Raw genomic sequence first — 12150 nt, 5'->3', positions numbered from 1 at the left:
GTTGTTCAGAACTATAATTGTTTAGTTATTTTTTTGTATTTTTACATGCATATTATATATATTTACTTCTTAAGAATTGTTTGTGGCGGTTAAATTGAAAAAAGAAGAAAAAAAGCAGGATGTGATGTGTATTGCATGGGATGCCATTACACAGGCGCAAAGGAGTCTTACTTCAAACACACCCAGTAAAGTTTAAATGGTTGATCAGGGGTTAATATTCTCTTCTCTCAAGCCTCATTGCATGCGTAGCAAGATTTAATATTGGAGCCAAGGTTTTCTCTCCCCCCCCTCCCTTTTAAATCCAGTGTTTAGTACATGCATCTTAAATATGATTATTGCCATTTTTTGTAGAATAGTTTTATTTATCTGAGCAATAATTTCTGTCCAAATTGACAAATGGATCTCCGGTGAATTGTTGCTGCCATAGCAATGGTGTGATGTACAGAGGGGGAATAGGAGGCAGCTGCAGTAAGGGGATGAAAGAAAAGACTGCTCACATGTATAAATGGCAGCGTGTAACTTGGTATAGGTTACTCAGTGTGGACTTGGCATAGTTTATATTGTGGAATAAATTCATTTTGTTCTATGGATAAGTCTGTCTTTGATGCAACATTGATCCCAGATATCGTTTTCATGGCAAAATCACTGTATGCAGATCCTCTCAGAGAGCTGGAGATGAGGATGGAGCAATGAACCAAAGCATTTTGGACATGACAGATGCCATGTCACACTATCAACCAGCAGTGGGCAGTAAATCACTAAACTAGTGCTGACAACTTGTTGCAACTATTTGCCCCACTTTCCCTGACTGTCGGTTTGGGGTCACTGGCCGCCATCGTTTTTCCATCTATCCATATTTTCTGCATCATCTTCTCGAACACCAATTTTCCTAAATCTCTTTCCTTATTACATCTGTCATGTCGGTCATGTCCACACTTGATCGCCGATAAAGTCTCGCCTCCACATCCACATTAAACTCCTTTGTCACGTCGACACACCTGACCGCTGCTGCTCTTAATTATTGTCATCTACTATTCAAATATCTGCGATTGGCTGGCAACCAGTTCAGGGTGTACCCCCGCCTACTGCCCGAAGCCAGCTGGGATAGGCTCCAGCACCCCCGCGAGCCTTGTGAGGCGTAAGCGGTTAAGAAAATGGAGGATGATAGATATTCAAACACAGCCTACTTCTCTGCCACTCCAGACTTCCTCGTGCAGTGCCACAGTTCCTCTCATGTTACCTTGCCATAGGCTTTTTCTGACCTTTGCTGTACATCTCCATCAACAACATCCTCAAAGCAAACAATGCATATGCAGTACTTTTCCTAGGCATGTTGGAACCATACCGATACAAATAAGCACTTCTGTCCTCAGTCTTAACTACCTCCTTTCTTCTAAAACGCGTTGTACGATTATTGAAAACTTAATACAAAAATTCAAGCACAATTATCGTTTATTTACAAAAATATAAAAACAGAACAAAAGTAGTGTGCACAGGCTGAAATAATTTACTAATGGTTTCTATGTCTTTCATAAGTGGATGGCATACGACGTCTTGAGCATTTACTAACTATACGTTGCAATACAATTTTTGCAGACATTATTGAAATAAACCAAAATAATGAATGAGGTGTAAACAAGTGCCTGAACATGGTGCGCTGTGATTGGCTGATCTTGCGCCAATCAACGGCCGCCTGTCTCAATCCTTCCGCACATTCGCCCAGTGTGATTTAGGGCACACATACACACTTCACACATAGCGGAACAAGGTGAGTGTTTTTGCGAAGCTTGTGCGTAGAATTCACAGTTTGTTAGATGCTTATCCAACGTTCAACTTTAACAGTTTGTTCAAGAGAGTTGAAGTCTCCAGCGAGACAGAAAAATGAGCCCCGGCTCGCCTCAATTGCAGGGGAGCAATTCTTGCGGGGGAAATGTATTAGCATACAGGCTCGAGGGGCTGCTAACGTCAAGCTAATGATTAACTACAGTTGGGGGCGATGCAAACGTTTGGCCAGTGGTTCCGCGTTGTGTTTTGTCGACAGAAATCCACATTCACGCCACACGGTTCTCATGGCTAGTACACCTTGCTTACTCTCTGAATCGCTTCCTCGAAAGTCTTCCCGAGGTGTTGACGCAACTTAATTTTATTAAGCTCGTCGCCTCTATAGTGAGAATTGAAAACTGAGGAAAAACTAGCTGTTCTGGCTCTGGAACTCGGGGAGTCGTTATTTTTTTATGAGAATCCAACGTTAGTCGTCACACTGCTTATTTCCTTTTGCACCGTAACATCCTGTGTCACTTCACTAGTCGTATCTTCCTTCGTCGTTAGCGAATTGCTAGTTAGTACTTTATTGTACTCTACTAGTTTCAACAGCAACCCACAAAACTTGGCGTTTTTCCCTCCTCGATGCTGTTCAAAAGTCACTTTCTGTTGTCATGCTGACAATCGCTGACTTTCGCTCGGGGATTTTTTTTTTTTTTTTTTTTTGCTGCACTGGGCAAGTTTGAGAAACTAATAGCCACACCCTTCCTTTTGGAGAACGGCTTTGTTGAAATATGAAAAAAATACTACTTCGCTTGGGCTTTAATAAGATGCTTTTAGGACGTTGTCCAGTAGAGTTAAACTTTGGACAAATCACTACATGATGTACTGTACATTTTACTGTTTGAAATGACAGACATATAGTTGCCAACTCTATGTTGTTGCCTTTGGTTCCGTTAAAAGCAGTAGATCATACAACCTTCCTTTAATTGTTGTTGAGTGTCAATTGATGCTCCTATTTCTGATGAAGGACTGCCAGTTTCAAGCTTTGTGGCCCCTGAGGACCCTCAGCACATGCCACTATCCTTTGTGCACCCAAGGATCTCCCAGATGTAGAGGGAGTTGACATCTGCAGCTGCTGTCTACACAGTAGGTTCATATGTTGACAACACACGCATGTGTTTTTAATTCCTTTCATTTTTATTTATGAAGCACATCTAGAACCACATTAAGGGAGACCTTAACCCCTAGACCAGGGGTGGCCAAGTTCGGTCCTCGAGAGCCCCTATCCAGCCTGTTTTCCATTTTTCTCTCCACTAACACACCTGATTCATGATCAGGATCGTTATCAGGCTTCTGCAAAACTTGCTGATTAGCTGATCATTAGATTCAGCTGCGCTGAAGGAGGGAGACATGGAAAATAGGCTGGATAGGGTCTCTCGAGGACCGAACTTGGCCACCCCTGCCCTAGACAAAAGCAAGCAAAACCTTTGACAACACAGCAGCACGCCTCGAGTTGGAAAATGGTCAATTCCTGAGCGGGTGTATGTAAAAAGCGTAGTTCGTGAACCGAAACAATATTTGGCCGACAAAATTATTTGAGAACTGATTTGTTAGGGAAGAAATTCCACCCATTTGCTCCATATTTTTTTTTAACTTCATGGGAGTTGAGGAGAGCCTGAAGCTAAAAATACTGTACTTGAAAATACACTTATGCAATCTGATGCTTGATTATCTGAACAGCAAGCATAACATGAACATGTTTAGTTTGCACTTGAAATCCAAAGCACCTCTCTCATGAATGATTTGAATGTCATGGTGGTGCCTGCAGCCCCTGATCTCCATTTTCAGTTTGTGCATGCCCTCGAGTAGTGTGATCACAATGGCCCATTGTGGAGCTGCACGTGGAGCTGTCTGTGTGGGCCTCTGGTGGCGCATCGCGCGTCACTCTTCGAATTGCAAATGCTGCCTGAGTGTGACAGAGTGCTTGTTGTATTGTTTGTCTCAACTTTTGACAACGGTTCCAAAGACACAGGACGGTTAATCTGTTCAAAGAGGATCCGAAATGAGTTTGAAGTGTGCATGTTCCTCTCTCTCTCATTTGACATTTGCTGTAAATATTATTTATATAATATTGCTCCTTGATGAATGGATGTGATATTAGTTTTTGACCCTCCAGCAAATAATATCCTTATTTGTTGCCTGGTTTATGTCTCATAGAATACAGGATTAGGACCACACTGGGGGGGAAAAAAACTAATATTGAAATTGGAAGGGATATAAAGAATACATTTGCAATATTACTAGATTAAGGCCTAATGTGAGGCAAAATAAATAAATTTAGTCTCACACAGCAAACAGTCCCTGTCCCTCTAGAGACCTGTGTTATATCGTCAGCCTAATAGCATAGTTGCACAAGACCTTGGAATGTTTCAGAAAACGTGACCGACCTGGATGAATGAGAATCTACAAAGACCTCAAGGGGAAAAATATATATATATAGCAAGCATTTTTTTTTTTTTATTAATATTGTGACAGTAAGTTCATAATGACTTAGGCAGTAACGCTGTTCTAATGATATTTGGGCTTTGTCAAATTAGAACTTTACACTTGTAATACTTTTCTTGTAAAATGAGTACAGATTTTTTTTATGGCTTTATTCTTGTAAATCATTACTTTAATATTTTCAGTTTGCATGACAAGTGGGCACCATCTTTGTGCAATTTTCTTAAAAACATTGAATGAGCACGTCAAATGACTTTAAAATCCTCATAACAAATAAATTAATGGAAAAAATCTACTCGTCTCATGAATAAAGTCATTTTTTAAGGCAAGAGACATCATTGTCATTCTGACACATCTATTTGGAAAACCCCTGGTGGATATTTTTAGCTGAAAGTTGTTAATTGGAGAAGGGTTTTCCCGAGCAGCAGTGTACTCAATTTGAAATGACCATTCCAATTTTATCTGAGTGTCATATTTCTAGAAATCTTGTCTTGTTGCTGCTGCATGTGTAAACATGCTGCTGCCTTTCATGCGCACTCCCTCGTCAAAGCCCGGATAAAAAAAATTGGGGTGGATTGTGTCTGATGGGGAATCTGGCATAAACTACTGTGCTTAACTAATCATGATTAACTTGTGGCCAAACCTGATGGGGAAAAAAATCAAGAAGTTAAAACATGTTGCATTTATTATTGTATAACCAAAAAGTGTACATAAATTGGTTCTTTTGCAGTGTTGTCTTAACATGGTCACGCTAACAAAGGTGATGGTAGGCATTAGTCCTCCATTTTGTGACTTCTTGCTTCTTTCTGTGCTACTGTTAGCCTACAGTAGTCACACTTTTTAACTCGAGCTTGTGGAGCATTTGGAGAAACTATTTTGAGGTTTCCATTAACTCCTATCCTATCTGACATGTTCTTTTTAAGAGGCAACACCCTAATACCATAACGGCACAAGTCCCATGGCAGTGGGTGGGAAAGCTTGTTTTGTTGGCCAAGAGTGAGATTTGAAACAGCAGATGTAAGCACTAATGTTCATTGTTGCATCTTCTTTGTTGACCAATTGCTGATGTCTTATGTGGCTTTCAAAGAACCAAATGGCTGTCATCTTGAAAGCACATCTCCTTTTTGGGAACTAGAGTTCTTTAAACAGTTTTGTTTTCACTTTTAAAAGGCAGCTTTTCATTGCGTGACCTGAAGTAGGCTTCCTGCAGCTGAATGTGATACATACACCCGCTGACTGACACTCTGTCCTTTTACAGACGTTCGTGGTGTACACTGAAGTTGCCCACCATGCGCGAGTACAAGCTAGTGGTGCTGGGTTCAGGAGGCGTGGGAAAATCTGCACTGGTGAGGCATTTACTGTATGGTGCCATATTAGTTTTATTTGACTGCTTGACTAAACTGATTTGTTTCAGAACAAACATTTATGTAAGAACACGATCCCAAAGAATCTTCCTGAATAATAATTTTACTGAAATCTCTCCCATGTATTTGTCTAAGAAATATCTTATTTTTTATATTTATTATTTAATCTGGTTATATTACAGGATTAATTTTCATTGTAATGAATTTCACTTGAGTATATAATTCCTGCGAATGGATACAATTCAAATACAGCGGAATCTTGATTTTTGTGATAAATCTGTCCTAAAAATTCTGACTAAGCTGATTCATATGAAAACTAAAGCAATATTTCACGTAGGAAATAATGGAAATCCCATCACTCCATTTCAGACACCCAAAAAAGACAAACCAAAAAATATATTTTATTGAGAATAACTATAATTTAACGTAGGAAAAAATGTGCACTGAATATAAATGGTGGATCGTGACCCAAAGTAAAAAATTATTAAGCATAACCTTTGCCTTTTTGGTGGTGGTGATTTAGGGGGGAGGGCGGAGGAGAAGAGCTTATTGTTTAGAAGGAAAGTCTGCCGTTTTCATTTTGTATGGTGTTTTGCCTTCCTAACTTTCAGTGGCCCCATGGGGCTTAATCTAAAGTCACACTCCATAAATAAGCACGACAAACTTTCAAAATGCTTCCGGTGAATGTGCTGCTGTTCTTCGCTGATGATGTTCACTAAGCAAGAGACCACTTAATAAAGTCTTGCATGCACATGGGATGCTTTGTGTGGGGTTTGATTCCGGGAAATGTGTGTCAGTCACATGGGTTTTCGTAAGAAAACAGAGAAGATGTACAAAAACCGGGGCAACATTTTTGGTTTAAAACAAACAAACAAAAAAAATCTAACTGTGATTCTTCACTTTCCTGTCATGTCAACATCATTTAAGAAATAGCCACCACATCCCTCTTAGTCAACTAAGTGCCAATACAAATTGGTTATATGTTCGAACAGGGAGCATAAATTATCAGTGCAGTGCTTTTAATAGTGCACGGGACCATTTTTGGTAACTTAAACTAGAGTCAAAATTGACGCCATAACTGATAATGCTGGACAAAGAAATTTGATTATGATGTTGCTATTTTTTGATATTGTTGTAATAATGTGACCACATGACTTATCTTTTCATTCATTCTAGACAGTCCAGTTTGTGCAAGGAATTTTTGTGGAAAAGTACGACCCTACAATTGAAGACTCCTACAGAAAGGTAAAATCTGGATATAAATAATATCTTAAAGAGATCTCCTTGTTGTACTTTCTTTATATTGTTGTCCAAGTCAAGGCCAATATCTTTTTTTATTTTTTTTATTTATTTTTTATTTTTATTTATTTATTTTTATTTTTTATTTATTTATTTTTTATTTTTAACTTGTGAAATATCTTGTATCTCATGGATTTATTTAAAAATAGAAAATGTTAAATGTCCCCGTGCGCACTCATTTCATTTGTTGCTGTTGTTTGTTACCGTGGTTCACTTTTTGCTGTGTCACTATCATTAATTTTATTTTTTTTGCTATATCATGCAATTTTGTGGTGCTCATTCTTCCACGCGGACTGTAATGTTCCTGCAGATTCATCGTAGCAGTAAGTGCAAGCCTGGAAGAGACAGTGTGTAAAAGAATGTCCAAACTTTGGGATCATTTTACACTTAATACTACTGCAAAGCAAAACTGACAGAACGGCACGTCTACTACTGTCAGAACAAATTGTAACCCCGTCGCGGTTGGTTAAAGATAGCCATTCACCGGTGCACTTTCAAAAACAAACATGCAATAAGATCATTGATTCATGAGCGGCCGATGGCCATAAATTATGCTTAGTCACCACACAGACTGGCTAATGGTTAGCTACTTAACAGCCAGCGCTATCATGTGCTAACACGGCCAAATCTACATTGTCATTAGCCGACTCTCGTCACTCACTAAGCCGGGCTCAGTCAGCGCACATTCAAAGTTACAGATACTACAGTGTAGAATGGTGTGGATGGTAACTCCAAGTGGACAAAAAGAATACTTGCACCTCACGTGCGTATTTTGTTCTGTATCAAGCTTTAAATTGATTAAATGATATGGTTGCTACTTTGCGGATTTTCATCTATCAATAAGAGACGACTGTACATCTAATATTTCTGTATAATGGAAACCTTGTATATCCAAATATGGGAAATTAATATTTTTTTCTACAAATCAATACGAGTGGTCATTCAGACCCCATGTAGTTATTTTTAATTTTTAATTTATTGAAAGTGGCTTGAGAGCCTATGATACAGGGGAACTATCAGGGTTTTTCCTGTGTACAAAATTCAGAGGCGGCCACCTTCAGCCTGAGCCACTGATAACGTTCAACGCACCGCTCCAGCTGTGTTGATTGAGCTCGACAGGAACGCATTTTAACTGCAGTTGCAGTGTTGCGCCATTATGGAGGCGCTATATCAACAGCAGTGCAGTGGACGGACCTGAAACAACAACCAAAGAAGAAACCGTTTTTGTTTGTTTGTTTTTTTGTTTTTTAACTTTAATGTACCGAAGAAGAAACAGATCATGGAGCAACCGTTGCATACGCCCATTTCCTGGTCGCAAGGCAGAGCTGACGCACTCCAGCCATCACCAAAGTCATGACAACACAACATAATAGTGTTTTACAACAAGGCTGAACTATATTTACAATTTAATATATACTAGTGGATGTATTTTTTTGTAATGATTGTCAAATAACTTCTAATTTCTAGTACCTGTTGTGGCCCATAATGGTATCCATCAACGCTGCGAGTACCAATACCTTATAATAAGACTGGTATTGGCACCGATATTGATACTTGGTATCGGTAGTCACTCATCATAGTCATGGTGATACCACCTCTGTCTCAATTTGAGCCAGGAAAAACCCTGACTATGATGTCAGAACTTTATTATGCTGTATTTTAAATGTGCACACCTTCCTTGGCTTCTGTTTACTTGTACAAAGTATTTATTCTTAAAAAAATAAATAAAAATATTTGCATTACATTTGACTTTGTGTACTCTTAGATGGTGGCCACCATCACTCGTCTCTTAGACATTTGGATCTCACACAGGATTTTTTTTGTTTTTAATTTCCTGAAAAGTAGTTGTTTTGATGATGCAAGAATTCCACCCAACAGCGAAAATGTTCCTCTATAGTGAGAAAAGAACACTTCAGAATGTGTGACCGTTATTTTTTTTGTTTTTTGTTTTTTAAGCCATCTGCTATACTGCTTTTAAAATATGTTGACCTATAAAAGGATTTATAAATCACCGTTTTTATTTCTAATGGTGACCATTTCTCTCTTGCAGCAAGTGGAAGTTGATGGGCAGCAATGCATGCTGGAGATCTTGGACACAGCTGGAACAGTACGTGGAGCCGCACGCGTCACGGAAGTGAAATCAAGCAAGTGTGTTGACCATGTGTGTTTGCCGTCGTCGTGCTCTGTAGGAGCAGTTCACGGCCATGAGGGACCTTTACATGAAGAACGGGCAGGGTTTCGCTCTGGTCTACTCCATCACAGCCCAGTCCACGTTTAACGACCTGCAGGACCTCCGGGAGCAGATCCTGCGAGTGAAAGATACTGAGGACGTGAGTGGGATGCATCAAGTCGTTTGTGTACTTCCCCACATAATGAACAGATTAACTAGCTCCTCCATCTCTCAGTCAAGATTAATCACTTGAACATACTTCCTTCAACCTTGACATGAGTTTAATAGGTTCACTGCATGTGAATCATCACTTGTATCTCAAATCAACTTTCAATAGAAATGCCATTAATCCATTCCAGTCCTCCAAAAAATGTCTAAGAATCTTGTAAAATACTGTAAAGTACATACATACAGTAATAACTAAAGATGTAGCCTATTAGTTTCTGTGCCATTGCTGTATGTTTGAACTCATAAAATCAGTCCAACACGGTTGACACTGCTTTACTAGAGCTCGCATTTCTCTCTGTTCACAGCCATTTGTTTGTGGGTCATTGACAGATAAGTTTATCCAAATAATGCCCAGTTGATTAATTTTCATGTGGTGCGACCAAAAAGAAATAAATAATTTGGCACTTTTATTTTGAAATACGTTTAAAGACAGGAGTTTGTATCATCCACAAGACACCATGTCAAAAAGTATGGCATGTAGATGCTCATATTTGAATATCATGTGGTATTATAATTTTACATGTTTGGCTAGCTAGCTTGTTTTGTTTAGCTGGCTAATTGTTAGCATCATAACTTTGATATTATGTGGTTCGAGCATTGTAGAAAGCTTTCCATGATAGATTTACGTCCTACCTTTCAAGTTAATAGTAAATAATAATGAACAATAAATATTTTACAGTATGTGTTTTTATAACAAATTAACAGTGCTGGGTCTTGTGCAATCCTTATCAATCAATGATCTTAAATCAATAATTTGATAGTCTATGTAATAAATATGAATTAATCTGTAAAATATGTTTATCGCTGAGCCCTAATTAGACACTTTTAATGAAATGTGTATATTGTTATGCTTATCAGCCTTTCAGTTCAATGACCCCATATTTTGGAAGCACAGGGAGGGGGAGGGGCTTCCATATTTTGTGCTGACTTGCAAATGTCAGCTGCATCTCATTGTGTGTGTTCATGTTTGGCTCCAGTGGGAGGATGGACGACGTCTTGCTGGGAATATTTTACTAATTCATAGCAGCGCTGTTCATGCATGTGCTTGTGTGTCCCTAATTCCATTTTTTTTTTTTTTTTTAAATCAAGTCCTAACGCTAAACATTTGCCATTATTTAAGCAGGTCCCCATGATCCTGGTGGGGAATAAGTGTGACCTGGAGGACGAGCGCGTGGTGGGCAAGGAGCAGGGTCAGAATTTGGCCCGTCAATGGAGCCACTGTGCCTTTTTAGAGACGTCAGCGAAATCCAAGATCAACGTAAATGAAGTGAGTTTGCGTGTCAAGTGAACCAACATGGCGACTTTGTTCCCAGCAGCTTCATTTTCTGCTCACTTTCCATGCTTTTAGATTTTCTATGATCTGGTGCGACAAATCAACAGAAAAACACCAATGGAAAAGAAGCCAAAGAAGAAGAAAGGCTGCACGCTGCTCTAACCGCCCCTTCACACGCACACGTTCACAAATGTAGGCTCCAGGCCAGGTGAGTGGCTGTTGAGATTTCGTTTAGTCCAAGCAAGTGCATCCCCTGAGCATTGAGCACTGTATTTTCATGTCATCCTCTCATGCCTAGTGGTCAAAAGGTGTTTTCTTTACCTGTTATAGTATGAGTGTCTTGATGTCAGAGTTGCACATCAGTCACCACACTGGACCAATTTCTCACTCTATACACTGCCACCCACTGCTCAGTCATTGTAAGTGCCAAAACAGTCCAAGTCCATTACTGGTATTGTGAGAGACTCTTGCACGTTAGGGGTAATATGTAGACATCAATCAGCACTCAGGACTCGTCTAATTCTTTACATTCCCAAGTTTTTTTGTTGTTGTTGTTTTTGCTAGAGAGCAATTGAACTTTCCCTTCATTTGATGATTTGCAATACAAACGTTTTGAGTTGCAAGCATTGTTTCGGAACAAATTCAACTCACATCTCAAGGCACGACTGAAGAATGGGACAACTTAGAATTTTTTTTCCATGGTGCATTAATATGAGGGCAAGTCTATCCCAGTGAACATCAATCACATTCAAGTATATATATATATTTTTTTTTTTTTTTTTTTTTTTACTGTAAGTTTTACAATGGGACTCACAAATGGCTAAATGAAAACTTACTTTGTCTTTCATGTGAAGAATTGTCTTGTTAGTGGACCATGCCGACATTCCAAGTCCTCTCTGAAAGATTGCAGGAATCACCACCACATGTTTGGAAGTCCTGTTCTTAATTTTTTCTTTTTTTTTCTCTTTTTCTTTAATCGGACCATGTTTTTTTTGTTGTTGTTATTGTTTTTTTTAGATGTTTTACAGCATCATCATATGCTTTTTTTGTTGATAAGAAGAGAGCCGTGTTTGGGATTTAATGTGTTGTTTTAAAGTCCAGCTTATTACATTTTTGCCTTCTTACATTATGCACTAACAGCGGCAGTGACGATGCATCGTTGTTTTTATCCTTCTCTCCCACTTTGATAATAATATATTTCCTAAGTGACTTGGTTTTATATTGAGCTGAAAGCCTTCCATGTTCCACGTAATATATTCAACTTCTGTTTTACATAATAAAGCGGAGGACGTTGATGTTTTATAGACTGATTGGGTGGGAATGAGGCTGTTTTGTGTCCTGAAAATGAAAAGCTATTGTACTAAATCACTTCAAATATTGCTTCTTCTTTATCTTTTTTGAAATGATTAAAATTTAGTACATTTTAATTTGTGTCCTGATGTTTAAAATTGCTTTCTTGTTACTATGTGATCAATATATTTAGCCTAGCTTGTATATTTGAAATATGAAAAGAAAACGTCAAATTTAAAGACACAACTTAACTTTAAAAT

At 38.7% G+C, this 12150-nt stretch overlaps 1 protein-coding gene across 2 annotated transcripts; it reads left to right on the top strand.

Moving 5' to 3' along the window:
* Positions 1-1675: 1675 nt before the first annotated feature.
* rap1aa (RAP1A, member of RAS oncogene family a) lies at positions 1676-11979 on the top strand. 2 transcript variants are annotated; one of them, XM_077512858.1, is made up of 9 exons: positions 1676-1768; positions 2792-2910; positions 5525-5612; positions 6807-6875; positions 8980-9036; positions 9119-9259; positions 10451-10594; positions 10676-10808; positions 11455-11979. In XM_077512858.1, the coding sequence occupies exons 3-8, from the start codon at positions 5556-5558 to the stop codon at positions 10760-10762; spliced, it is 555 nt and encodes a 184-aa protein (XP_077368984.1). In that variant the 5' UTR covers positions 1676-1768; positions 2792-2910; positions 5525-5555; the 3' UTR covers positions 10763-10808; positions 11455-11979. The 2 variants fall into 2 exon arrangements, with proteins under 2 accessions (XP_077368984.1, XP_077368983.1); XM_077512857.1 differs by having other exon boundaries at positions 10676-11979.
* The last annotated feature ends 171 nt before the right edge of the window (positions 11980-12150 follow it).

The sequence above is a fragment of the Festucalex cinctus genome, chromosome 2, assembly GCF_051991245.1.
Source record: "Festucalex cinctus isolate MCC-2025b chromosome 2, RoL_Fcin_1.0, whole genome shotgun sequence".
NCBI classification, from domain to species: Eukaryota; Metazoa; Chordata; class Actinopteri; order Syngnathiformes; family Syngnathidae; genus Festucalex; species Festucalex cinctus.
This window is presented reverse-complemented; position numbering and strand designations above follow the sequence as displayed.